Source organism: Scleropages formosus, chromosome 8 (genome assembly GCF_900964775.1).
Source record: "Scleropages formosus chromosome 8, fSclFor1.1, whole genome shotgun sequence".
NCBI lineage: Eukaryota > Metazoa > Chordata > Actinopteri > Osteoglossiformes > Osteoglossidae > Scleropages > Scleropages formosus.
In genome coordinates, this window is record NC_041813.1 from 31,975,818 (window position 1) to 32,003,334 (window position 27,517).

General features: G+C 52.9%; 4 protein-coding genes across 10 annotated transcripts; all 4 read right to left on the reverse strand.

The window, feature by feature from the left end:
- Nucleotides 1-1,330: 1,330 nt before the first annotated feature.
- On the reverse strand, nucleotides 1,331-7,874 carry nlk1 (nemo-like kinase, type 1). Its single transcript, XM_029253910.1, has 11 exons — nucleotides 6,650-7,874; nucleotides 6,304-6,433; nucleotides 6,024-6,079; nucleotides 5,697-5,803; nucleotides 4,899-4,984; nucleotides 4,505-4,714; nucleotides 4,298-4,399; nucleotides 3,987-4,073; nucleotides 3,680-3,878; nucleotides 3,394-3,487; nucleotides 1,331-3,269 (listed from the first exon to the last, which is right to left on the reverse strand). The coding sequence occupies exons 1-11, from the start codon at nucleotides 6,955-6,957 to the stop codon at nucleotides 3,221-3,223; spliced, it is 1,428 nt and encodes a 475-aa protein (XP_029109743.1). The 5' UTR covers nucleotides 6,958-7,874; the 3' UTR covers nucleotides 1,331-3,220.
- Nucleotides 7,875-7,943: 69 nt separating this feature from the next.
- Nucleotides 7,944-12,196, reverse strand: LOC108941618 (myc-associated zinc finger protein-like). Of its 2 annotated transcripts, XM_029253909.1 has the most exons (7): nucleotides 11,585-12,196; nucleotides 11,161-11,311; nucleotides 10,697-11,076; nucleotides 10,308-10,549; nucleotides 10,161-10,224; nucleotides 9,861-10,032; nucleotides 7,944-9,767 (listed from the first exon to the last, which is right to left on the reverse strand). In XM_029253909.1, the coding sequence occupies exons 1-7, from the start codon at nucleotides 11,615-11,617 to the stop codon at nucleotides 9,433-9,435; spliced, it is 1,377 nt and encodes a 458-aa protein (XP_029109742.1). In that variant the 5' UTR covers nucleotides 11,618-12,196; the 3' UTR covers nucleotides 7,944-9,432. The 2 variants fall into 2 exon arrangements, with proteins under 2 accessions (XP_029109742.1, XP_029109741.1); XM_029253908.1 differs by having other exon boundaries at nucleotides 10,697-11,311.
- A 75-nt stretch (nucleotides 12,197-12,271) lies between these two features.
- On the reverse strand, nucleotides 12,272-15,143 carry cdipt (CDP-diacylglycerol--inositol 3-phosphatidyltransferase (phosphatidylinositol synthase)). Its single transcript, XM_018764463.2, has 6 exons — nucleotides 15,009-15,143; nucleotides 14,786-14,920; nucleotides 14,338-14,491; nucleotides 14,146-14,227; nucleotides 13,947-14,028; nucleotides 12,272-13,803 (listed from the first exon to the last, which is right to left on the reverse strand). Exons 1-6 carry the CDS (start codon nucleotides 15,049-15,051, stop codon nucleotides 13,658-13,660), a joined length of 642 nt encoding a protein of 213 aa, XP_018619979.1. The 5' UTR covers nucleotides 15,052-15,143; the 3' UTR covers nucleotides 12,272-13,657.
- Nucleotides 15,144-15,585: 442 nt separating this feature from the next.
- taok2a (TAO kinase 2a) lies at nucleotides 15,586-26,817 on the reverse strand. Of its 6 annotated transcripts, XR_003797850.1 has the most exons (22): nucleotides 26,289-26,817; nucleotides 23,781-23,926; nucleotides 23,510-23,581; nucleotides 23,312-23,413; nucleotides 22,923-22,968; nucleotides 22,729-22,825; nucleotides 22,519-22,632; nucleotides 22,055-22,146; nucleotides 21,786-21,879; nucleotides 21,586-21,667; nucleotides 21,338-21,505; nucleotides 20,954-21,160; nucleotides 20,734-20,868; nucleotides 20,223-20,459; nucleotides 19,945-20,073; nucleotides 19,621-19,824; nucleotides 19,274-19,513; nucleotides 18,820-19,032; nucleotides 18,449-18,631; nucleotides 16,857-18,361; nucleotides 16,316-16,351; nucleotides 15,586-15,996 (listed from the first exon to the last, which is right to left on the reverse strand). XR_003797850.1 is itself a non-coding variant. In XM_029253888.1 (20 exons), the coding sequence occupies exons 2-20, from the start codon at nucleotides 23,916-23,918 to the stop codon at nucleotides 17,507-17,509; spliced, it is 3,408 nt and encodes a 1,135-aa protein (XP_029109721.1). In that variant the 5' UTR covers nucleotides 23,919-23,926; nucleotides 26,289-26,817; the 3' UTR covers nucleotides 16,686-17,506. The 6 variants fall into 6 exon arrangements, 2 of the variants coding, with proteins under 2 accessions (XP_029109721.1, XP_029109722.1); XR_003797852.1 differs by lacking the exon at nucleotides 16,316-16,351 and having other exon boundaries at nucleotides 16,870-18,361; XR_003797851.1 differs by lacking the exon at nucleotides 16,316-16,351.
- Nucleotides 26,818-27,517: the final 700 nt, after the last annotated feature.

A 27,517-nucleotide genomic window follows, 5' to 3' on the forward strand; every position in this document is an offset into this window, starting at 1 on the left:
TGACCTGATGTAGGTGGCCCTTCGGTGATTGGCTAACCGTGGACAGGCGGGGGAGGGACGTTGAGAACAATGTGGGGGAGCCCCGCCCTCGTGGAGGTTAATACGGTGTTTCGGAGGGGTAAAAGTGAGCAGGTACGTGCTCATGCAGAGGTTACCGTCAAATGAGAAATAAATGCGAAGATATTCGAAAACAGCTGAAATGAGACCCTCGTTGCAGGAGCAAGCCGTGTACACGTCTGTCACGAAGGACCAAGTGATCCGTTATTTGAAGTGGTGCCCAGAGAGGCTTCACAGAGACGAGTCTTGTCTTGTATTCTATGTAAATGTTCGTGTACCTTTTAAAAATTAAAAAAAAAAAAAAAATGTAAGAAGGTGATCAAAAATCGTCCACGCTGAGTTTTGTGCACCTACTCGTACGATGAACATCGGTGCATGAAGTGGAAAGAAACAAACTAGGTTTACTTAAGAAGCTCATGTCTGCACCCCTTTCTCTTTCTCCTAATGTAATGAACACATTTTATTTTCACCGAGATGTACGTCGCTTTGGAATAAAGCATCTGATAAATAAGTACATGTAAATATAAGTGACACATCCCCTCCTTCCTTTAAAATCTGCAAAATAAAAAGGCTCCTTCCTACAGTTGAGCATTTCCACTGGGTCGTAACACATTAAGCTTTAAGAAGTGCACTGGGTTCCAGCTCAAGTTTTGCTTCTCAACCTGCTGCAGTTTCACAGAAGTGTAATAAATGTAAATGTAAAGCGGGCCCAAAGAGCTAAGAGAAGAAAAAGGACGACGAGACGGAATCAAAAACGGGACAAAGGGACACTGAGCAACGTGGCAGGCGGCAAACAAGTTCAAAGTCAAGAGTTCCTGTAAAATATTTCAGTCTCACTCCCAGAGAAAGGTTCCTCAAACACTTGTCCAAATGGGAAAATTTCCAATTAAGTGCTTTAAAAACATTACATCCATACCAATTAATTGCCAGATGTTAAAACTACAGAGCAACTAGCAACAGTAAATAAATGTTCCCCTTCTTCCAAAGGGCATATACTGAATCTTGTCATTATGCAACATTACAGGTTTTGGTGTGTGTGTGGGGGTGTGTGAGAGCGCGCGCACGCACGCACACACAGACAGTAAAAAGGCAAAAGCACCAAACAGATCAATTAAGAAAGTGACACTGAAAAGCTCCACTCATTTACTTACCACTTCACTGCATTTTTTTTTTTTAAAGAAATTCAAGTATTCATTGATAAAACAGAAATAAATCATTGTTTACAATGGCAAGAACAAAAATTCCAAGAACAATAAAAACCAACAGTGCTCATTATCAGAATCTTAACACAACAATATCAGGAAACTGCTATAGGACAGAGAAGTAAGTGACATGTAGATTTTTTTCCATTCTATGCTTCACTTTATCACATCATTCCCTCATACTCTCTCTCATACACACAACATTACTAGAGGAAACAATAATAAACCACTTTCTCCCATCTAACACAACTAATATCAAAGCAGTAGAACCATTAAACTAAAAGCAGTCACATGTCCCACAAATACAAAATCTAAAAGCTCTACAAAAGGAAACAGTTTAAAAAAAAATGGTCAGAAATAATTAAAATCAAATCACATTCCATACACTGTTTCCCCAGAATCCACCTGTTTCGATCCCTTTCTGAGGAAGGCTGGCTGGCGTCAGGGTTGTGCATCTCTCTCTCTCTCTCTCTCTCACCTTAGCTGCAGCCCCCTCTGGTGGGCAGTGAAGGTCAGTGCGTGCCTTGGATGTACAACCAATTCATAGTGCCACAATTAAGTGTAGCCCTGCAGGCTTCGGTGCATTTAGAGTGGAGATTTCGGACCCGTGACAGTTAAGTTAGTCCGGCAGAGGCATGCGCGCACACACACATGTGTGTAAGCGGTGCCATGTGTGCAAAGGTGGGCCTGAGCCCTGCAGCAAGCCCTGAAGCCCACCTTAGAAAGGAGGAGGGGGTGGGGGAAAAAAAAAAAAAAAAAATCAGCAGCAATTACAGTACTCCCAGCTCCCCCCCATCACTCTGAACATGTGAGACAGAGGGGTTCTCAATGGAGAGTTACATTAGGGGAGAAAAGTGTTACAGTACAGAGTAAAACAGTGTCAAACAGTGCTACAGTACAATAGAGAGCAGTAGCGTGTAAACAAGCCAGTCTTGTGGAGGTCTGTCTTTCAATCCTGTCTTTGAGGTAACGAGAACATTGACAGCGGTTTTGCATTGTACACCCTTCAAGGTGCTCCCCCCACGCGCACGCACGCACACACGCACGCACACAGGGCATGACGGACACTTCAGCTCAGTAAAACGGGATATAGTGCCACAGGCACACCAGCAGTGCTTCTTCACGGTTTCTTTCGTCGATGTATAGATTTAATTGAACACAAACACCTGGCTGCTATCAAATGCTAATCAATCATATTTACCAACTACCCAACCAAATGGACTGTCTCAGGAGAAACATACTGTACACAACAGAGAGCATATTTAAAATTAAAATAAAATTAAAAAAAAAAAAAAAAAAATTAAGAAAGGGTGGAGGTGTCCCAGTTGACAAAGTGTGGTGAAGTGCGACAAAGCTGGTTCCGCAGCGCTGCTTGGACCCCAGTGGTCCACATGGCCTCTCTGGCAGGAACCCAATCCTCAGTGGCAATGGGGTCACTCTCAGGTTACCTATCCATTTATTCGCTCACTTAGATAAATACAGGTCTCGGTAAGCCAGAGGTCAGAGAGGGACAGGGGGCTGAGCGTCGGGGCAGCAAAAGCAGGGCCGTGTGTGAACAGAGGTATGACGGTGAACGGCGCGGCGTTGGGACACGGCAGCACATGAGGAACAGGGAGTCGTGCTCTCAACTCACACTGCAGGGGCTTCAGATCTATATCTAAAACAAAGCATTGGAATTTGTTCACGCGCTAACATGGAGCACCTCACCGTTCACAGTCTGTGTGCGTGTCTGTGTTTTCCTGCTCTTCCCTTGTTTGAAAAACACACTCAAGTTTACTGGTTCCAGCAGCGCTATGGGATGTGTCACTGCAATGTCTCATCGCAGTGCAGTCACTAAAGTTCTCCATCAGGAGGTTTTTTGCATCTCACTCCATTCACATCCGTTTCCTTGGAACGAACATGACCTCCTGCTGCGAAGGCTGAGACTCCGCCCACCTTCCTCATGTCTGCAGCGATGCTCTTCATCTCTCCTCTTTCCTGGACACTTTGGACGAATGCCAAGCCGTGGACCTGGGGGTCGTGGATAAGACACAGGGGTGAACGGGTACGAACCACAAGAGTCGATGGTCAAGTCAACAGTCGACGCGCAACAAGTGGGCCATGTTCTGGAACGTTCTCGCATAAAGCCGCTCACCTGATGAAGGTTTTGAAGGCAGCGCTCTGAGGGTTGATGCACAGTGGCACTCGTTTGCCCTGCTGGTGCTCCGTGATGAAGCGGTGGATGAGCTCTGCAGAGGGACATCAAGACAACCTGTTAGGTGGCGCTTCACGATACGTTATGCTGCGTTGCAGCGAATCTCAGCTTATCCGCAACTGGTTTCTTCTCTCCCTGCCACACAGAAGCCCATCTTAAGCTAAAACAGACACAAGGTGCACGAATCCCACAATGCCATGCGGCTCCCAGCAAGACGGCTGGCTACCTTTCCCCTGCCACACAGACAGCAGGCTCTGCTCGTAGCTGTGGCTGAAGGGTCGCTCGGCCTCAGGTTCAAAGTCCCGCGTGTACACCCTGCCACTGGGGACAGAGTAGCAGCACTGGCACATACACGTGTGGTAACGCAGGCGGCCCTCGTCCAGGTACGGGTGCAAGAGGGCGTCGCTGCCGGAGATGCGTTTGTTCTGCGGGCGGCAGCAAGGCAGTCAGTGCTCAGGGCTCTCAGGGTCCACGCCTCTCAAACCGGACAGGGCTGCACTACGGTACCAACGGCCACATCTTGCTTTACTCACAGGGTCGAAAACAAGCATTCGGCACAGCAGGTGAACGGCCTCGTGAGTCGCGCCTTCCGACAGCATGTACAACACCGACAGCGAAGGCTGGGGGGAACACAGGCACTGCTCTTGGCACACACGCCATCATTTCAACACGCACACTTGACTGAGCGCACACACGTGTAGCAGCTGTGCTGTAACTGAAGTTCAAGCCCAATTTGGGACTTGAGCCCACAGCTGTCAGGCCACAAGACCTTTCCCTTTACAATACACACAAGGGATGGCGTGAGACACAGCACATGTGGGAGGTGTGCAAAAGCGAAGTGTACCGGTTTGTGGGGTCCCCTCAGGATGTGGGCTCTTGCCCCCTCGCAGGCCGACACCATGGCTGACAGGGGCGGTGTACCCAGCAGGTCTGTGATCAGGTCCAGCTGCAGGAGGGAAGCGTCACAGAACCGGTTAGCCAGGTCACCGGGGTCACCTTCCCGCCAGCTCCGGCTGTCACACCAAAAGGCTCTTATGTGCACAAGCGCTACCTGCTGTATGGGGCTCTGTGCCTGGAACAGGATGCGGCGGCCCAACATCTCGGCGAAGATGCAGCCCACGGACCACACGTCGATGGCTGCCCCATAGTGCCGGCTTCCCATGAGCACCTCGGGGGCTCGGTAATACTGTGTCACCACCTCCTGGGTCATGTGCCGCGAGGGGTCCGGCTCCTCGACCCGCGCCAGCCCAAAGTCGCAGATCTGAGAGCAGAGATGATAGGGTGACGGTGGAACGCAACACTTCACGACACTCCAGCACGCTGCCTGCGTTCATTTGAGCGCGAGACCAGCGTGCCTTTCCGAACTCAAGTTCGACAGCTGTTCCCAACAACGTCCACTTAGCCCGAGAAGGACAGAGTGAAGATGGGATGCGACGTCGGGACACCTTGAGTAGGCAGTTGCTGTTGACCAGCAGGTTCCCAGGTTTGATGTCCCTGTGCAGGATGCCGGCCGAGTGAAGGTACTTCAGCCCTGCGTATGAGAACGAAGATGCCGTAAGCACTGAGACCCCGGCGCTGGACACATTGTTAGGCAGCGTGCAACATGACAGGTGCCATCAGCCCAAGCGCACATCTGAACAGGCGTTCACTTCCCACTGGTTGGTCCAGCTCCTTAAGTGTCACCTAGTACACATCTTTACACTTAAGACTGTTGTTTTTTTCTACTTCTATGCTCAAATTATTTACATATGCCAAAGTACAGTCTTAACTGTACTATTAGCAATATCACTATTTACTGTTGCTCATTTCCTTACTTTAATGATGTTGTCTTATGTGAAATGCATCTGCATGAGCATCAATCAAGTCCAACTCCCAAAAGTACTTGGCCAGTAAGCGTTACATTATGCATAGATGTTCGGAAGATGAGCTGAAGGTGACTTCACATGTGCCTATTCCCAGAAACAGTACAAAACGAGCATCCTTCCCACAAACAAGCACTTTTTACTGCCTGTCTGCTAAGGTCGGAAAACCATTTAGACACGGGGGGGGGGGGGGGGGGGGGGGGGTGTAATCTTTTTTTGACCTACTTTAGATTTATTTTTAACCCTGAACGAGACTGAACACCCAGACATGGACTTGACTGAAAGGCTTAGCAGAATTACAACAAGGCACAGTGACACTTTTTAACCCGACTCCGTGCGCACGTGTGAGTGTGCGAGTGTGCGCCTCACGTCTGCACTCACCTCTCAGAATCTGGTAAAGAAACACCTTGATGTGGTCCGTGGTGAGCGGCTGGGGGGACACAATGACCTTGTGGAGGTCACTCTGCATCAGCTCAGTGATGACATAGCTGCAAAGCTCAGGTGAAGGAAACACTACAGGGACACTCTCGGGAGAGGGCGGCAAACACCCGGCGGAACAGGTTATCTGAGCAGAGGCAGAGAGCAAACACAGAACTGAACAAACCCCTGAGGTTAAAAACAAAGGGTGAGTGACAGGCCCCTTGGTGGGAATGGACGAGTAAAATGGGGGGAAAGCGCAGAGAGCAAGAGCTTATCGACGAAGGATACATCTCTTCGAAGCAGTCGATCTGAGGAGGCTGAAGAATGTCCAGAGCCGACAAGACCTGGGGGGGGGGGGGGGGGGGGGGGCATGGGTCAGTGTCATACACCTCTCTGACAGCTACCACGCCACTTCCGATTGCCGCAGGAAGGCGTTACATGGACTTAAGTGGGAATGCGATCTTTCCCTCTTCATCCTCACACCCCTTTAATGTTACTACACTGTGACCATGTTCGGGGCTCCCCACGACCTCGAGCGTGGCTGTTCCACGGCCAAAGAGATACCCACGTTGTCATGCTTGAAGAAGCACAGCATCCGGAGCTCCCTGAAGACCCTCTTGCAGGACACCAGGTTCTGGAAGACATTGGGCATCTTCTTGAGAGCCACCTTCCTCCCATCGCGGGGGTCTGTCACAGACCTGGGGAGAGTCACTGTCACGTCACTGATGGATGGATGGATGGATGGATGGACGGACGGATGGAGGGTCCGGAGAGACACCCCTCCCCTCCCCTCCCCTCCGGGGCATTCATCTCCCGGCGGTGCTGCGTCCCACCCACAGCCGCGGAGCCCCTGGCTCACAATAACACTCAGCTGTTTAATTTTTTATGCCCAGCAAAGCACACGCAGCACTCACCAGACCACTCCGAAGGCCCCGTATCCGATCGGCCGGTCCGGTTCCATCTCCGCGGGGCTCGGCACCTCGCTGGCCGCGTTGCTGTGCGGCTGCGGAACGGCAGCTCCTCCGCCGGTGCCTCCGCCGAGCGCAGCCGGGTGACGCGGCGTCCCGGCCGGCGCAGCGGGTCCACTCGAGGTCGGGGCGGCGCTGAGGCCCGCGGGAGCCGCGCCAGTGGGCTCGGCGCAGAAGTACTTGTGGCCCAAGTCGGAGCCCGGGAAGAGACCGCCGCACACCGGCTGCCGCCCGGTACCGGCGTGATACGCCATTTCGTCCCAGGAGTTAACAACAGACGACACGCATGATACTGAGGCAGCAGCTCACTCTGCAGCTGCAGCAATCGTCATTACTGACGACGAATGAAATGCGCCTGTTTCGCCGTAGACGTGTAAAAGTAACCGTGGAGCGGAGGCTCGAGACAATAGCGCTGAGACTGAGGCTGAGGCGCTAACGACACAGCAGAGTTAGTCCCTGAGCCGAGGTAGCTAAACACCGGGTTCTCGAATCGTCCCACTATCTCCCACAAGCGCTGTCATTTCCAGCAACACGAAATGGCTAAAACGGCGTCCTCTGTCCGTATGTTCCCCACAGTCGGCTTGGCACAGCACCGGGCGCCGGCCGGCATCGCTACTAGCGGCGTAGTTGGCGAGCGGCGCCGGGGCGCAGCGAACAAAGCGCCCCAGGAGGAGCCGCTCGAGCGGCGGAGGGATACGAAGCGCACGCGCAGAGCCCTTAAATGGCGCTTTACGGCACGGTACCGCTACAACCGGTCAGAGGCAGTCCGGGAAGGGCTCACGCGGGCAGCCCGCGGCGGAGCGAGACGCTCAGCAGAGGAGCCCTTCGCCCGCTCGGGGTTTCAGTGTAAGAAGGGCGACCTGCGAGAGCAGTGAGGTTGAGGAGGTTTCGAGGACACGGTCATGTTGAGAGGAGCGCGTTTTACTCCGGTGTCTGTCTGTCTGTCTGTCTGTCTGTGTGTGTGTGTGTGTGAGAGAGAGAGTGAGTGAGTGAGTAAGTAAGAGAGCGACAGGACTCGGAGATGGATGGATGATGACGGACGAAAGCCGGGGGGGGTCTCTCTCTGGGAACAATGGAGGATCGCGGCTGAGCGCTGCCTCTTCACACACTTCCCTCCACTCACGTGCAACTGCCCGTGGCTCCTTACGGTGCGCTCCCTCCCTGGCCTCGAACCAACAACCTGCAGGTGAAGAGCGCCCGTCCGCTGGTCACAGTGTACAGATGCAGCGGGACACCGAGAGCAGTGGAAATCCAGTTATTATTGGTGCCGGGTGCATATACAGGGATTAATATAATATTACAGGAACACAAACACGGGGCTGCCATTAAACAAGCTTTAACACCTACAAGTGAACAGTGAAGGTCTCACACTCACACACACATCCTGACACACGTTCACAATTAATGTCACTTTTCCACTCTTTTAAACTTCTTCAAAGGAACAAGTGAACACCCAGTGGACAGGAATCGCAGGAGGAGTTCTGACTTTGAACAGTCCCAGTGTGAGTGAACACAGAAGCGTGGGGCCCGCTCTCCTTCCGGAACGTTCCAGTGGCTCCCCAGGACACACTGGAACCTTTGGGTCAGTAAGGCCTGGAGCGGCCGAAACGCTCCAGTTGCAGAGTCGCGCTCGCTCGCTCGCTCTCTCTCGCTCTCTCTCTCTCTCATCACACGCAGTTATTCAAACGAAAACTCGTTCCCAGTCGCGGGGTTAAAACCACTTGTTTTTTGCAGTTGGCATCAACTGCACCCTTTACAGAAATCAGTTCTTCCCAGTCCCCCCCCCCCCGACCCCAAATTAATTCATTGTACATTATCATGTTGAGGCAGTAAAACTCAGGCATCCACCCACTTCCCAGAACATAATTAGTGCAAGAATTTAAATAAATCCTGACACTACATTAAAATGTACACATTTTATATATGTATCTATATATAAATAAAATCAAAGCAACGACACTGAAATAACCACAGCTCAGTCCCTGCTGTCCAGCGGTTGGCGTTGCTCCCTTTCGGCGAGATGAGGACCAAGCGTATCTCCGATTACCAAAGTATCGTGAGCCCAGCAACCTTTAGTCCTTTCCGTTCGTGGCTGAAGCGGAAGAGCCGAGAAGACCTACATTACTTACCAAACGTGGGCAAAAAAGAAAGAAAAAGAGGAAACGCTCTAATGATCCCGCACCCCATGAGTCTCGCACCCGTTTGGAGCATGTGGCCTTTGAAGCCGCGTCGTCCTTCGCAGTGTCCCGGCGAGCGGCGCTCGTACGCTCGGTCCTCTGCGAGGGTTCGTCGCCCCGGTCCCCTCAGACCCCGGACGCGTCGCTGCTAACCCCCCCTTCCCTCGCTGCAGTTGGTCAGCACAGCCCACCGAGGGCCGCTGGTGCATCGAACCCTGGTTCTCGCCCTCGCCAATGGAAGGGCCGCCCCGCTGTGCCCAACGCGCCATTTTCACCTTCATTTTCCACCTGCGCGGCTCTACAGCGACCGAGTGCACAGCGAGAAACGAAACAGCACGGTAAATAACATCGACTTGCAGTCATCATCACAAGCGCTTCCACGCCGGCCAAACTGCCGCTCTGAGCCTTTCCTTTTGGCACTGTCAGGTCCTGCGCGCACACACAGACATGCTCACACACAGTACCGACTACCCGATGTCTCCCTCGCTCCCCCGCTGTGCTGCCCACCCCGTGACTCAAACCCTCACGCCGCTTCCCCCACCGCCCCTCCTGCTAGCTGTGGGACTGGGGTGCGATGCCCGAGCAGTCCGAAACGAGCAGTCCGACTGCCCCGGCGCCGCCACCACTGCCACCACCGCCGCATGTGCTGCTGGACACGGAGGTGGTGGGGCTGGGGCTGGGGCTGGGGCTACCCTGGGGAGCACTGTGTGTGCCCATGTGGCCCTGCAGCTGGGTTGGGGTCTTGCACTGCACGCCGCACAGCTGGCACAGCAGGACCCCCCCGGCGCCAGTGCCCCCGAAGCCGCCCCTCTGGCCCTCGCTCTCCTTCCACTCCTGGCCGTGGTGCTTCTGGGCGTGAACCCGCAGGTACGTGAGCGTGGTGAAGGCTGCGGGGCGACAGCGGGCAGCACGCCGTGAGCGAACAAAAATGCACACGCGTGTGCGTGCGTATTTGGGGAGGGGCACGAGGGAAGACTCACTGCGGTTGCAGAGGTGGCAGGCGTGATGCTGAGACTGGTTGTGCACCCTCATGTGGTCCGTGATGTACGCAGCTGACAGCAGCTTCCCACAGATGTGACACGGCACCTTCTCCTCGTGCCGGATCATGTGAGCACGCAGCCGGTCCCGGGTGGCGAACGCCGACTCGCAAGTCTGCACCGGGGCCGTGTTCAAACAGCACAAACTCACACACTTGCTCAGAGATGCTCCAACGGCCACATCCCAGCTTACGGGCATCGCCACTAGTGACCGTTAGCGACACGCGTTCCCCGCAACCGTACCTCGCACTTGAAGGGCCTCTCGGTCGAGTGCACCTGCCTCACGTGGCTGTTGAGGTGGTCCGGCCTGCGGCACAACACAAAAGCGCGTTAGAAAGCAACGGTGGAAACGCGGTCCCCTCCCCACGTGCACACTGCGCTCCACCGTACCGTGAAAAGCCCTTGGCGCAGTGGGGGCACACGTAGGGCTTCTCCACGCCGCCCTGGTGCGAGCGCACGTGGTAGCTCATGCGGTCCTTGCGCTTGAAGCGCTGCTGGCAGATGGGGCACGAGTAGGGCTTCTCATCAGAGTGGGAGAGCCGGTGCCGGTTCAGGTGGTACACGTCTCGGAAGGCCTTGCCACAGGCCTCGCACGCGTGGTTCTTGCGCACTGGGTTCGGGTTCGGCAGGCGCTGAGAGACACAAAGCACAGTGACTGATGCTACAGTAAGAGAGGTTGGCTGAGCATCGGCACAGCACTATCGCTACGGTAACTGAGCTCCGGAGGAAGACCGCGTGCGTGACGCTCACCAGGACTGTGGTCAAGGTGCTAGACAAACCTGTGCCATGGCCCCCGCAACCATGACCGCAGAGGAAAGAGCAGCAGGGGCAGTCATGGTTACTGTCGCTGTGCCCATGGAGACGGGAACGGACGCGACATCCTGGTTTCCGAGAGCGGGCGGGTGAGGAGCAGGCTCCGTGGCGGGATGGGGGACCGACAGATGCAGCGGGGAAAGAGGGACCGTTGTCCTGTCCACGGTCACTCCGGTGGCTGCTGCTGCGTCTTTCACACCTTCCTCCCTCTCCCTCATCGCCCGGTCCTTCATGCGGATCCCAGTGTGGACCGACTGGTGGCGCCGCAGGTTGTAGCTGTTCTTGAACTGCTTGTTGCACAGGGGGCAGATATGGGATGCTCGGTTTGGCCGAGACATGGGTTTCACTGAGAGTGAGCGAGAGAAACGGGGAGGGGTTACCACACAGTGGGAGACGGGCACACTCCCCTTCCCTCCCCACTTCTGCTCACCGGGTACAGGCTCCTCATTCAGAGCAGCAGTGTCCACCGTGGATGGGGGAGTGGCTATGTGCTCTGTGGGCGGGGCTTCCACAGAGCCCGTGAGGTCTGGGAGGAGATCTGATTGGAGAGTTGCCTCTGCTTGGGTCTGGGTGGGCGGAGTCTGGGGGGGGAAAAGAAGGGGACAAACAAACGTGTGACGACGAAAGGACGGCGGGCACCTGGCGAGGTGCGCGACAAGTCGTGGGGTCGCGCGGGCGGACACACACACACACAGAGAGAGAGAGAGAGAGAGAGAGAGAGATGCTCCTTGTCTCTCCGGCCACTGGGCGGTCGCTCTGCGAGACCACGGTCACACTACTGACCTGTCCCGCCAAGGTGAGGGCCACTTGGCCTGTGCAACACCAACACCTGCAGCTGCACCTGCACCACTCACCTGAAACAGGAAGTTGCTCCAGGCAGCATCCATGGCGGCGCGAGAGGGACCCCCCGGGGTGCGCTAGCTGCACATACAGGGCGGCCTGTGGGCCCAGCACGTCCCCCGCCGTCTCGCTCCTCGCCGATCACTCGTCTCGCATTAAAAACACATGCTCATTACACGGTAGCACAGGAGTAAAAGCGAGGGAAACGGACAGTCAGCAGCTCCTTCGTGCTCTTCTTTCATTATTAAGGCCGCGAGAAGAGCGCGCACCCCCCGCACACACGTTTATGTCCTTCTTTCATGTTGCCGCGGCTCGAGCCGAGACACAAACAGCGGGCGGCGACACTCGAGTCGAGTGTCAGTGACTCCGCCGGCGCTCAGTTAGCTTAGCAGCAACACAGTACGGAGCCGTGCAGTCGGCCGCCCTGCTGCAGTGCACAAAGCCGCAGAACTGCGCGAGAGCTGTCCGCCGCCGATGCTGCCGCGACAAGAACGTCGCCTGCTTTATTCGGCTCGATCTGTATTTGGCCGCAGGGCCCAGCGCGGCTCTCGGAGCCTCGGTCTCTCCTTGTGTGGCGGCCCCGGCTAAAGCGCTCCCCTCCGGCCGCCACCCGTCACTCCGCCTGGGGCGCGCGGCTGCGAAGATGACATCTTTCTTTTTTTTTTTTTTTCCCTATCTCTCTCTCTCGCTCCCTCCCTCCCTTTTTTTGCTTTTCTTTTTTTATCGCTTCTTCTCTCCCCCCTCGGTGTCTCCCCGGCCGCGATGGCCCCCGTCTTTTTAAAGGCGAGTATCTTCTCGGCGCACCCCTTCCCGCTTAAAGGGAACGCGTGTCTTCAGCCCTCCTCCTTAAAGGGAAAGCGCCCCCTTTGGGCCTCTTTTCCCCACGAGGCCCCGCCCCTTTTCCACTGTCATTTTGTCCGACGGAAATTTTCGAAATGGAGCAGCGCATGAGCTGGAGAAACAAACCATTTCTTTTCTCCTTGTCACGCACCGTAACATATGCCGTTTTTCTGTTTTACTCATTAAACCTGAGCTACATTATCGCCCCCCTGTGAAGAAGAAATGGAGCATCCTGTATGAAGACCTCGGAACAGGTGACATGATTGTCACAGGGTTCCGCAGCGCCAGCGGCCGCGCGCTAAAGAGAAAGAGGCGAACAGTGGAAACACGTGGACACCGTTTATTTCAACTGCAGGGGGTACAGAAAGAAACAGACATCATGTATACAACAGGCACTGCAAACACTCAGCACACGTGCAAGTCACCTTCGCACCAGTGCCGATATTAATGTAAGAGCAGAAGTTGGACTGCAGGGTACAGCAGGGTACAGCAGGGTACAGCGGAGCGCAGCCCCATCTGACCATCAAGAGAAGACTGCCGGAGAAAACTTGACACGGGCCTCAATGGCACCTTTGCTGCAGGATGAAAGCAACGCCATGGACTGTCCTGCTCCCGCTGAAATGTGTTTCAGGGAAAGAAACTGAACCAAACACCACAGCATCACGACCCTGTGCATTAAGGACGTGTGCTGCAGGAAAATCAAACAAGGGCAGCAATGCAACAGGTGCATCTGTGTGTGTGTGTGTGTGTGTGTGTGTGTGTGATAGAGAGATCCTGAAATAAGAATTCATGTTTCACAAGAAACATCTCAGAACATCACACTACTATGAAGAAATATGAGCATACATATGTATACACTGTACAAGCTAATATATACCTATCCTCTGTTGAAAACTCATTTAAATAAATACAAACATGATAAAATTGACTGTACTTATAGCCAAGACAAAAATATACAAATTCACACACATCTCGCTGACATTTGTTCCTCTTTTCCGGAAAGACCCCCGGGCATTTACTCTGCACCCCCCACCTGTACATGGACTGATCAACAGCTGCTTGTGCACCCATTCAATTCCCCCCGCTTTCTCCCTGTCCATGAGCTCCACATCTAGATAAGTGTAATATACAGCCTGACAGCTACTCACTCACTCACTCACTCTCTCTCACACACACACACCCACCCACCCTTTTTCTTGCTGTCTGAGAAAACCACAGGTAAACAGGTTATAGACTCTCTCACTAACTCACTCACTCTTCCCCCTCTGCTTCTCCCTGTCTGCGAGATCCACAGCTGCCATGTTGTTGGCAGCAGTGACCAGGTGAAGAACGCTGATCCCAGACTTGAGCACGCAGACCACCCCGCAGACTCCCAGCAGGCACTGCAGCAGGACTGCGGCATCCAGGACATTGTGTTTCAATATGAAGTGGAGAACGAGAGAGGAGGGAGGGACAAATAAGAACGGAGCGGGGCGTGCGGGGTTACAGACGCACAACGAGCACAGAAGCGTCGGGAACGCGGAGGAAAACACTCACGGTGCGGCTCCTCGACGAAGTGCAGCATGTAGAGGAGGCAGAAGAAGAGCTCGTTGCCCATGCACATGAAGAAGAGCACCGGCTGGGGCAGCAGGAGACATCAGTGAGCACTGTGGCGATGACCACAGGGTCGCAGCCCTCGCTCTCACATCCCCGAGTGACCTCAGGCTCAGTGTGTATGTGCGTGTGCCACACGTACCCGAGAGGTGTAGTACAGCCGCAGGATGGGGTTTCCCGAAAGGTCGATGGTCTTGTGACTGGACGCTCCCTTCATCATGGAGCTGAGAGGGAGCAGGACAGACACGAGCCGCGGCCCCTGACACAAGAGTGTGGCCCAGCGCTGAGAGCGCAGCACGACCCCCACCGCCACCCCCCACCCCTACCTACCTACCTGTGCAGGTGCAGCCAGTGGCTGGCGATGTCTAGGCTCATGCTGAGCTGGAAGAAGAACACGTACGAGGGGTAGAGCAGCGCCAGGTTCACCAGCAGGCACATGGTGGCGCAGCGGTCAGTCAGCATGTCCAGCATGGCTCCGAACTTGGTCCCTGTGGCATCGGGGGAACGGACGAACGTACGCTTTTGTTGCTATTACTACTAGTTAGGGTTATTACTCACATTTACTTGCATATCATTCATACTTACTGTACCTTTGCCCAAAGCCTCTTACAGTTACTGCCCCATTTTCCAGAGGCCCGGGGCCCTGACTTTGACTGCAGCCACTGAGGAGTAAGTACAGGAGGAGCAGGTACCCCGCTACTGCAGAGTTTCCACACCTGGAGGTGGGACTCGAACCTGCGACCGTTGACTCCAAACGCAGTGAAGCTGACTGTAAGCGTTACCTTGGTTGAGCGCGCGGGCCGCGTGTCCGTCGAAGGCGTCCAGGAGCGCGCTGAGCAGGTAGAGCAGCAGGGCGGCCGCGGGGCAGCAGGGCATCAGGTAGAAGGCGAGCAGCGCCAGGACGATGCGGCTGTAGCCTGGGGGCGGTGGGAAGCGCAGCAGCTCATCATTGTCCGCGTAGTCACGTCGCGGAGCTCGTGAACGGCCGCCCTAACTCGTACTCACCGATCAGATTGGGAACAAACAGGAAAATGTTCTCCTCCGCCATGATAGCAGCACGCGAAGCTCCGTCCGCTTTCCGGTCGTCTCCGCTCTTGCTCCCCTTCGCGCGCTCCCCCTTCCGCCTCAGCCGAAAGGTCCACGCACTTCCGCTCGCGCGATGACGCAAGCGACCCTCCCCTTTAATTATGCCGACAGGTAGCGGGCGGGCGGGTCTCCATTTTGACGCGCTGAGGAACGAGCGGCCGCTGTTCGTCGCAGCCCCTTCGAGACCCGGTTACTTGTTTTTTTGTTTTGGAATGCAAAAGTAAGAAGGAATTGTGTTTTAAACGGGTAAAAGAACAGCGGTGGCAGTAGGACTTGGGACACGCGGCTCTCTCTCACACTGGCCAGCAACAGCCGCGTGTCCATCAATGAATTATGTTCCATTTCAGCATGATGTTTTCCTATTAATAATGCACTTACTTTCTACTCTGCTCCCTTGGTAAGGCGTACATTCCTGCTTCGTCATAAGCACAGTGAACCTGTGGGTTTACTCCAGTTTCCTTCCCTGCCACCAGTGTGAATAAACACTAAACACACGTCTGTTCACTTTTTTTAATTTGTTAATTATGCTTCTGTACAATGAACTCCATGTGGAGCCCTCTCCTCAATCCTGAGGCCAAACAGCCTGGCTTCCCGCTTTCTGCACGGCCCCCTTCCCAGCGGTCCCGTCGGGCTGCCCTCTTTGTTGAACAAGTACGGACAGCTTCGGCCCCACGGCAGGCCCGCTCCCGCAGAGCTCCAGTGCCCATGCTTCGCTGGGACTGGTGCAAGGCTCTCCTCCGTCTCCGTCCCCAGGTCCACAGCACTCCCAACTTGAGCACGTTTAAATTTACTCCAGTCCGCAGGACTTGCGCCAGCAGCTTCGAAGACCTGGATCAAGGACCGCGGGTTCCCAGCTTGGACGGTTGAGGCCGGGGACCGGAGCACAGAGACAAGGTCCTCCTTTCAACTGCTCACAAAACAAAAATCTCAACTTGTTCAGAATTCCCCAATCCCCTTTATTTTAGCGTTAAACAAAAATGCCATTACATGTAGGAGAATGAGAAAATACGACTCAAAACTTGCCCAATTGTAGGTGTGCCACTGAGGATACTGTACTGTACTCTATAAATATATATATATGTGTGTGTGTGTGTGTGTGTATATATATATATATACACACACACACACACACACACACACAGCTAAGATTCAAACTGTCCTGTACACAATTAATACTTTCTCTAATATACTACAGCCCTGAACATTCACTGCCCATAGACTCCTACCTTAGGGCTTCATGGGGAATTCTGGGTTAGGTAGTCCTATTTAAAAAAAAAAAATAATAATAATAATTACAGTATTATAATTATTATTATTTCAGAAGTCTCTGTCACAGTAACATTTCTCAAACTCCCCACCTAGTGGTCAGTATCGGCAAAAACTTTAAAAAAAGAAACGGTAAAAATAACAATTAGTGCACAAAGGTTTCAACAACTGCAGTAGTAGTAATAATAATAATAGTAATACTTAATGAAAAACTTCCAACTTGGCTTTTCTCAATACTATTATCAACATATCAAAATTATTATTATTATTATTATTACTGTATAAAAGTGTTTACAGTTAGTGCCTTATATACACATATTTAAGTACAATATAGATCAAAAGTGTGGGACAGTGAACAATCTTTCCTGTCAATAAACCTTTGACTAACAAGTATTATTTATATTTTATATATATATATAAATGTACTGTTACGTATACAAATGCTGTCTGTACATTAATTCCATGCACTGAAAGGTAACAATGTAACTGCCATACACGCACCGTATTTACATACTCAGTATGCCTGTTATGGAATGCAGGAAGCGATCCTTTCCATATTCACACACACGCACGACTTCTGTCCTGTCAGAACACCAGATCGTGTGTGTGCGCGCGCGAGCAGAAACGGAATAGATCACCTTGCAGGCAGTCTAGTATTGTAACACCAGTAAGTAACACAGGCCATTTTTTGTCGGCCCGTATAAATTAGCGCCATGGTATCCCTTTAAGTGGTCTTAAAGGCAGTGGGGCCGATTGCAGTAGACGTCCTGGGCCACTGGATGGCAGTGTAGTGTAATATTACTGTAAGGTCACGTAACAGCTTATTTCTGCAGATGAGGGGCCTCTCTCTCCCTCTTCTTACTACACCTGTTGCTCCGGATCATTTTGTTCACCGCATGATCCACACTTGTACTCGCTTCCTTTCAAATGCACTATTTACAGCATTAAGAGTTATAGCCAAGGTACTTGGCCTTGTCTTATTCTCAGCCATTTGTTTTCCGCTATTCCTCACCCTTTCAATCTGTAAACAGCAACCACACAGATGTAGTCATCACCACCTCCTTCTCTTCCTCCTCCTCAAAGAAGTTAGCAGACAAGCAGCCTCAAACATCCCCCCCCCAGAGCTAGCACCACAACCTGCCATCTACCCCCTACGAATAGGACAGGTGAGACCCGTTGGAAATGTGGGAAGTGACAGAGGTGCTTCGGCTCAGGCCGCCCTCTCCTCCCCCAGCACCAGGTCCCCCCCCCGAGGCCGTTCTCCGCAGAGGCTGGGGGCTGTTCCTCAGGGCCATCAGACTGGGGCCCCTCACCACCAGGCTGCTCCCACCACCGCTGCCCCCGTATCCCCCCTGAGAGGAAGATGAGGAGGAGGACGAGGGCGGGGAGGAGGATGACAGGGATATGGGGGGTGGGGGCGGTGGCGGGGGAAGGAGGGCCAGGGACTGGGAGGAGGAATGGGAGGACAAGTGGTGGGAGCGGCCATGGGACAGGTGGCTCCCTCCACTCCCCCACTCCCGCTCCCTATACAGGTGCGGGGTGCTCTGGTGGTGGTGCTGCTGCGGGAGGTGGTGGTGATGGCGGTGGGAAGCGGAGGAAGACAAGGAGGAGTGTGAGGAAGAGGCAGCCCCTTCCCGGGCCGAACCGTGGGAGGAGGAAACAGAGACCGACTCGGCCCTGCCGAACAGTGCCCCGCCCCCCTCCACACAGCTGTTCTGGCTGCGCCACGAGTGTGGAGCGCCCGAGTTCTGTGGGTGCACGCCGTGGGTCCAGTGGCTGCCGGAGCGTGGCACGGGGCGGGACGGCCAGCCCCCCGAGGCGGCAGCGGGCGGGTTCGGGTAGCCCTGGCTGAAGGCCTCCGCAGGGATGCCCGTCAGCGCCATGTTACTGAAACCCAGGCGCATGCTCTCCGAGTCAAAGGCCTCAATCTCACGGGCTTGGCGTTCCAGCAAGGTTCTGATGCGCTCCGAGCGCTCGTTCTGCAGGGCCAGCATCTCCTCCTCGATCTGGCAGGGACACGGGAGGGAGAGGGTGTGAGAGAGCCTCCTCGTGTGTGCGGCGGCCCACCCCCGAAAGCTCCGGCCGCTCCTCACCCTCTGCTCCAGCAGCGCCCTGCGGATGGACACTCTCTGCTCAAGCTCCTTGGCCTCGCGCTCGTGCTGCGAGTCCGTGTGCATCTTGATCTTGCTCTGGTAAGCGTTGAGCAGCTCCAGCTCCTGCTGCAGCTGCATGCGCAGCACTTGATACTCAGCCTCCTGGGTCTCATCCAGTCGCAGCTGCGGGGGTCACAGAGGGGTGAGGGAGTTTACAGCGAATCAGCACGGGGCAGAGCGGAACACTGGCAAAAAGCCTCCTGTGCCTTTGCACTTTAACCCTTTGATGCGAGAAGCAGCGGTGAAAACATGAAGTTGTGCGCACCTCGGCAACCGAGCAGACCAACGGCGTCTGCGCTTGCCTTACTCACAGCCTGTGTGGAGAGCATGTCGTTGATGGAGTGGTCGTACTGCTCAGCCAGGATGGCCAGCTTGCGCGTCTGCTCCTCCTTCAGCCTCTTGAGCATGGCCTTGTGGTCTGCCTTGGGCGTGCTCTCCAGCAGGTGGTTGCGCAGCGCCTTGTACTGCCGGGTCTGAATCTTACATGTGTCCTGGAACTGCCGTTTAATCTGCAGCTCTTTTGACTACGAGGATGCAGAGCCGGAGAGAACCAGCATCACCAACCGCCTCTTGTTCAGACCCCCGCAAATCCCAGTTCAGACCATCCTAGCCCCTTCCACGAGTCTCCACCCCCAGCCCTTCCCACGACAGTCCTTAGTTCCAGTCTCCGTCGCAGCCCCTCCTACACAATAGTCCTCAGCCCCTACCCCATCACACTGCACAAAGCAGCACCTCCTGCAGGAATGAACCAGGGAGCACACATACCTTGAGGCTCTTTGGCTGCTGCCGCACCTCCATGGCATGTTTCTGCCGCAGCTCCTGCTCGCGCCGCTTGTTGTACTCGAGCTGGTTGGTGAGCTCCGTCTGGTGCTGCGTGCGGATCAGTTCAGCCCGCATGCGCTGCACGGATCCCAGCTGACGGAATTCCAACTCCTGCGTCGACTCGTGGTGCCGCAGCAGCATGGCGCACTCGAGGTCCTTCTGCGTCTGCCGCTTGTTCAGCTCCTTTTGGTTCAGAGGAAAACAGAGGGCCGATCTACGTAAGAGACACCCGAACAGTAGAACCCCGAAGCTCTCCTTTCACAAGCCCAGCTCCTCAAGCAGCTGCGCACCTCTCTCAGGAGGTCCTGCTCCAGGTTGTGGCGGGCCAGCAACATCTTCCGCTTGTACTGGCGACACTGCAGCTCGTAGTACTGTCTCTGCCTGCGCAGGAGCCCTGCCTCCTCCTCCGCTTGCACCTGCTGCAGGCTTTCTTTCTGCCGCACCAGCCATTCCTGCTTCTCCCGCTTCGGTGTCGACTGGTTCTCGCTGAGCTCCTACACACACACACACACACACACACACACACACACACACACACACGGTGCCGGGTGGCTGTCAGGGTCATGCCTGCTCTGCACAAGCACACAGGACCAAAGAGCACACAGAGGCAGTACCTCTTTGAGCTGCTCCTTGCGCTGCCGGTACTGCCGCTTCTGGGAGTCCAGCAAGGTAGTAAGCTCTTTCTTCTGCTGGCCTAGGATGTGCTGCTGGAACTTCTTCTCCTCGGCCAGGGCAGCTTTCGTCTGTAGAAACAGACCCACCAATCGCACCTGATTGGAAATTCTCCTTTTCTTTCTCACACACACCCACAACCAGTGCCCTGAACAGACCTCCTTTAGCTGCAGAACAGCTTTTGAGACACTGGTCAGTGCAGAGCGCAAGGGCCTCTCACCTCCTTCTCCAGGATGGCCTGGTGCTTCTTGCTGAGCTTGTCTGCCTCGGCAGCAAAGCTGTTTCTCTGGGTCTCCAGCTCCTTGTCGAGTCTCAGCTGGTGCTCGTCCATTTCGGCCTTCAGCTTGTTCTCAAGCGCCATCAGCTGCTTCTGATGCTGCCGCCGCATGCGCTTGTAGCCAGACATCTGCTCCCGCAGCGCCGAGCCTTGCTCATGCTCCTGGATTTGACGGGTCACCTGGGAACCAGGGAAGAAGGGGTTTCCTTATAGGTTCCCCAGGCATTCCAGTGGACACACTGCTCCCATACAATTCAAAGGTCAGAAGAGCACTTCTGAGAGAATTTCCCCCATTTATTCTCCTTAACAAGCAAATTTAGGAACCTTTATAACCAACTTCATACTTCCTGGACATAACCAGGAACCTCAATGATACCTAACAGGCTAACAGGGTGGCCGTGATGTCACGCCGATACAGGCGAGCGCTAGGTCGAGGCTATGTGTCCGTGGCTACCAGAGAGGCCGTGCGGATGGTGGCGAAGTGGTCTCGGTTCCTGTAATATGCACGGCGGCGGGCGGCAGACGAGGGCTGCTGCTGCTGGGCATCCATCTCGGGCTGGTATGGGTCATCGTAGATGTTGTCGTGGCCCTGAGGAGCAGGAGGAGGACTTATTAAGCACCATCAGCACCAGGCTCAACCTGCTGGTGCCCCACATGCCCATGCCAGCACCGACCGTGGGCCGATGAATGATGGAGCTGTTGGAGGTGACTGTGTGCTCGCCCTCCTGCATCATGGCCATCTCTCCGCTGTCATCAGAGCCGTCGGCCAGGCTGTTGACGGAGCTGCTTTGGGAGCTGGCGCTGATGGACATGGAAGGCACCGAGTGGGAGCTCTCCATGCTGTTCACCGTGCCTGTCCTGAGCAAGTACTGTTCCACCTCCTGGCAAAGGCAAACACAAAACCAGAGAGAAACACAGCGTAAGAAATGCAGGCCCAAGGCCAGGGCGTAGGCCCACTGACCTGTAGCACTTGCTATTCCACATGGTGACAGGGGCAAAGCAAGTCACAATGGCCTAAGAACATCACTTCACACACGCAACGGGCCACAAGACAGCACCTCCTCCTCCTCCACGCCCTCGGGGGCCGGGCCATTGTGTGTCTCCTGGAAGAGGATCTTCTTCATCTTGCGATACTGCAGATTGTCCAGCTCTCTCACCGCATCCTTGGTCCTCGCAATCAGCTCCAGCACAACTGACATGGGGCGCTCCCTGCACAGGAACCGGTGCTGGAAGAGCAGGAAAGTAGGAAAAGCTTGGGAACCAGAAGCACGCAGACACACGCACTAGAGCAAGTACAGGGACACACCTTGAGCAAGGTTTCGGAGGTAGGCCTGTCCTGGGGGATCTTCTGTAAACAGGAGTCCACAAAGTTCCGAAAGTATTCTGACCTGAGAGGGAGAGGAAGAACACGGTGCCTTTTTTCACAGAGCCTGACCTGAGAGAGGCGGAGGTGGCAGGAAACCAGGGCAGAGCCGAGGGGCGTGGCCCAGGCAGTGAGCCACTCACCAGTGATTGGACTGCAGCACAGGGCTCTCGTTCTGGGCAATGTGGTACAAGGCGCTCATGGCATTCATGTTAAACAGTGGCGGCTTCCTCTCCGCTGGGATGAAAACATATATTAGCTTAGAGCCCAAAGCCGCTTAAGGCCAGAACACAAATCCCCGCAGACTAACAGGAACATGATGGGGACTTCCATTAGCATGCACCATCTTGTTAACACACCAAGCGAGGTGGTCAGACAAGCACACACAGCACTGAGGAAGGAGAGGCCCTACCCAGCTCTATGGATGTGATGCCAAGCGACCACACATCCACCTTCCCATCGTACTGGCCTTCATCCATAGCGAGGATTACCTCGGGAGCCATCCTGGACCAAAGACATGGGGCCAGAAAGTTACAAACACGCAGAGCAAGTATGGCCATGCCGTGCTCCTGCAGGTGCCAAGGGAAAACACACACTGCTCTGCACTGCGGTTTCACCCTGTTGCAGAGAGCAGCTCAGATGGTAGGCCGGAGGGTGCCAATCCAGGCAACCTTCAGCAGGACCCTTAATCACCTGTTTCAAAGGGATTAGCAGAACCTCCTGCTGCCCATTTAAGAAGGCTGCAAGGAGGTGAAAGTTAGGATAGGTGCCATGAAATCACTCCCTCACCTTCATCTCCACAATCTGCAACTCAAAGCATCTAAGCCGCACTACAGTCCAGTCTAACAGCCACTGCGGAACAGCATGCTGGCTCACCAGTACGGGGTGCCCACAAAGGAGTTGGCAGGGGCAACGATGGAGGCGGAGCCAAAGTCACCAAGCTTCACCTGGCCAGGTTCTGTCAGCAAGATGTTACCTGCCTTCACATCCCTGGACAGATGATGGAGGGAGAGTCAGACATGGTCATCATGCAGCTTTTCACACAATTACTGCATCACTGCTGCTGGGAGGAAGGCAACAGCTCACCTGTGAATCATGTTGTGTGAGTGGAGGTATGCCAAGCCCTGCAGTGCACCATGGGTAATAGCAGCTATTTCTACTTCCTGTAGAGGCTTCTTGTGAACTGCACAGAATGCAAACATGACAAAATGTGCATGTCTTACTGACTGACCAGGCACAATAATGTATAACATTCATGACTAATAAAAAAATATGCTAACCTTCAAGAAGGTCTGAGGCAGAACCCAAGCAGTACTCCATCACCAGCTGAGACAGGAAGAGTATGTGGGTTACATACATGAAATTCCCCTGAACAGCTTTTACCAAGTCCTGCACAACAAGGTTCTTGTTGAGGAAAGCTTTCAGCAAGATCAGTATGGTACAAGAGAGGCACAGCATGCTAATCCAGCAGGCTTTGGAAAGGTTAAGGAAGGCACAGTCTGGGTTGTACAGCAAGCTTCCGCACTGCAGCCAGAGGCCCGAGAGTTCTGGGGAAGGGTCTCACGGTCCAGAAGTCGTATGTTTCTACCACACTCGCAGCTCACAGAAATGGAAACAGACAATTCACTGCAACAAGGCTGTGCACCACAGCCCCAGAGGCATCACCTACCCAGGCAGTGTGCTCCCTTAAGTAGCATCCCTTATATTCAATGGTATTGGGGTGGCGCAACTTCTGAAGGAACTTGACTTCCTTGATGATGTCCTGCCATTTCTATGACAACACATCCAAGAAAGAAAGAAAGACTTCAAATATAACACGCAGCAGGGCACAAAAAACTAATTAAAAACTGAGAGGTTGGGGGCTCACCTCATTGGACTGCTTGCCGCTGTAGGACATCTTCTTGATGGCCACGACCTCATTGTTCCGAACATCACGAGCCTGACAGCAGAAACAGTGGATTAGGAGTTCCTGCTCCTGCTGCACTTTCTATTATCTTACATATGCTATTGCACCACAGGCAGCTACACGTACATCAAGGAGTTCTGCAAAAACACACAGGCTTCTCCCACTTGGCAACTCTACGAGTAATCATAAGACTAGAGACCCCAGCCCCCTGAAGCCTACTCTCCGGTCTTACAAAGTAGACGGCTCCGAAGCTGCCATGGCCAATCTCTCGTAGGTCCGTGAACAATTTTTCGGGGTCATCCCTGTAGAAGAGCTCCGCCACCTCGGGGTCCTTGAGGCTCCCGGCTCTGGAGCTTCCGCTAGATGGCATGGCCAGCTCTGCAAAGACACCACTGATGTCGTTGCTGGCCCAGCTCTTGGCAGAACATTTACTACTCATGACAGTATCTGCTATCACTGCTGTTACTAGTCCACAATGACCTGTGGAGAACTGCCTGCACTTCACCCATTCCTGTAATTGGATTCGCACTGAAGACTTTCAGACTGAGATCCAAGCTGGGCCAAAGTCTCAGGAAACAAAACTTCTGGATGAAATGCATTAGAGATAAAATGGTTAAAACAGGTGTTAAACGCTTTTTGTTATTCTATTTGTGCTCAGTACCTTTGCAATCCATTTCTGTGCCACCAATGTTTTTTTTTTTAAGCTGTGAATATCACCCTGCCAACTCTTCTGGCCATGCACACAGGCCAGACGTGCAGACGTGTGCAGCCTACGCAAAAACGGCTGCTGCCGTCGACTCAGTCAATAGGCCGGAAAGCAACAGGGTGATGAACTGCCCTGCTCCTCCTGGTTACATCTGCCCCTGGTGCCCAAAACACTGTGTGACGCTCCTTAGCTCTGTCCAAAGAATAACTCCTTCCGGAACATCTCAAGTCATTACTGATCACCAGCATTCACAAGCACCAGGCATAAGCTGTAAATACTGTGGAAGGGAGCTGAATGGAGGCAGCCTCACATTTTTATATTGTGTGTGTTTTTTACTGCCCGCGAATAAGGGATCAAGGAATCCCAGGTTGCTTTGACTCAAACAGACACACGTTTTAGAAAATAAATTATTTGATTTATAAGTGATTTTATAGATATGGCTGTGTTTCTGCATCAGTGTTTCATAAAATTATATTATGAAGTGTTGAAATTTTTGTTCTTTGGTTATTTGTGACATGCGACGACATTTAAATATATGATCTGTTATGCGAATTACAACATGTGACATCATGGTCAACGGTGTAACACAGGGATGGCAAATTGTAGCATTCTTGTCAAAGCTACAAATAAATTCTTTGAATACATATTTGTCCTGGAGTTTTTCCTGTATACTAGTGTACAGGAAATTTTTCCCAAAGTAGTTCCAGCGGTGCAAGATGTGAATCACTGAAAAGGGGAAAAAAAAAAAAAAAAAATCACAGCATTTGCCGGAATGTTGTCTTTTCAGGCACACAAGGTGTAGGCGGGAGGCTATCTTCCCTGGAAGCCCTTCAGTGAGACACAGACACAGTTTCCATGGACATGCACCATTACATGAAACCTGGGTGCACTTACAGGAAAGGAGCAAGAGCTGGTTAAACAACAAAGTGAGCACTTGATGTGTGAGTAAACAAGTAAACACAATCAGGACACGGGACAATGGAAAAATAGTACATGGGGTTAAGGGATCATTCTCACAAGTGGCAAAGTCAGCAGCATGCTTTCCCAGCCTGGGTCATAAAAATTCATTAATGCACTGAAGTATACACTTTATGACCTTTTCACACATATCTGTAAACAGTCTTAGTAAGTGAAAATACAGCAAGTGGATGGCACTACAGCACATGAGAAAAATGAGTCAAAGCAATAGTTGACTAATCAGTTCAATGAGCACAGCCACACATACTCCCCAAAGGAAGGAAGGTGCTGAGGAATACAAACAGCGTCAACGGCCAGACAGCCAGATTCAGACACACACTCTTCGGGTTCTCTACCATGCCATGGTCAAGGGCACCACAAGAAAACAGTTTACAATCATTGTAATTACAGTCAAATGATTAAAGCATGGAGAAATACAGAGAACAAAATTCATATTTTTGCTAGAAATGACACTGGTATGTCATATATTAATTTTTAAACAGTCCGTGTCAAGAATACAAGTCAAGTGTTCTTAATACAAAAGCATAAATAATACAAAGAAACTTCAGGTGATCAAACATAAAACGAAGGAATGCCACTGCTGACTGATGCAGAAACACCTGAAATACTACTTAGCATACAGAGCTCTGAGGACAAGACCTAAAGATTGACAAAATCACAGCTATGAAGCAGACAGAAGTATGGATGGTTCAACTCTACGATCGACAGCAGGACAGACAGAGAGAGAGAGAGAGAGAGAGAGAGAATGTGGATCCCAACCTCTAACAATCAACAACAGGACACATTGAAAGTGGATCCAAACCTAGAGCCTCTAGTCTAGTGAAAAGAACACGTTGCGGTCGTAGTACTACTAGGACTGCTTCATCCACAGCTCAGCTGTCAATCCCAAATTCAATATCCAGCAAGTTTATTCCACTATGATGTGTGACTGCTGTCCGCTCTCTCACAAGCACTTCTCGCGTTTCAGCACAAACCCCTGTGTTTCGGTACCGGGACAATTCGTGTGAACTAGTAGCAACGCAGCGGCCGGCGACAGTGACTGGGACTTAGTCTTACCACAGCGAAACGATCCCTCCTAGTCCTCCTAGGACCTAGGAACAAACGGCCTCTCTCTTCCAATCAATGAATGTCTCCGGCGTCTCCCGTCCTCTTCGGTCCAAAGACTCAGTGTTTATTCACCGGCATATTCAGTTTTTCTTCTACTCGCTCTCGCCGGTCCCTCCCTTCGAAGCAACTCTCGGTCCCGCAGTCGAGTACACGACTAACCGTCTCTCTCCAGCTAGCGCCTCAAAGGGCTAACTAAGGCAGCCTCCCTCCCTTCCCTTCCCTTCCCTTCCCTTCCCTTCCCTTCCCTTCCCTCACGTCGCGAGCCTCGGCCCGTGTTCCCTGTCGCCTAATACTCTTTCTATCATACTTTGCCGTTACATCGTGTCAGTTTATAACATCCATGTGCTTTATTTCAGTTGTTTGCCACCATTCCTCCGTGTGCCTTTCTGGCTCACCCTTTTTTTTTTTGTTCAGAAATGTAAGATGGCTACGCGGGGCGGGAGCCGACCGGAAACCGGAAGTACAGTTCATGGTCATCATGGAAGTGCTTCCGGAAGGTCAACTCCCACGGGGGGAGTTAGTTAGTGTTCGCGATGCGCTATTAATTAATAAACTCAAAAATGCTTATTTATGCGGGAATATTTCACTGTATATAAAATGCAGAATTAAGTATGGTACAAGTTGAATGCCTCATAGCTACAGAGTTCTAAGAAACAACGCTATTTTAATAATCATGAGTTTATTTTCTGCTACACACACAAGCATGGATGTTTTATTCTCGCAAATAATTTTTCCGAGAAGACAAATTTTTAAGTACACTGTTAATGTGGTGACCATAACACCCGGAGAAAAGCTGTTATAAATTAAAGTTAAAAAATAAGCGCAGAAACGCTAACTCTGGCTGCCCGAGCCGTCCACCACTGACCCAGTACTTGGACGAAAACAAAAACGTCAAAGTGCGACACGAGCAAAACCCCTTTCTCGGACCCAGAAGACACACAGCCCCCTCTAAATCCCACTATGCAGTACACAATGACACTGCACTGAAGAAAGCACGAGAATGAGATACAGCGGACGTGATTGAAGGCACGCGCACGCGCACGCGCCTACATCCTGCCGGTAGAGTATAAAAATGATGGAATGCGGTCCACGTAAAGACTGGAATAAACAAACAGGCCGACGGTAACGTTCAATTGGTAAAGTTATGTGAGGTAACTAAAGAAACACCTGGAGGAAAT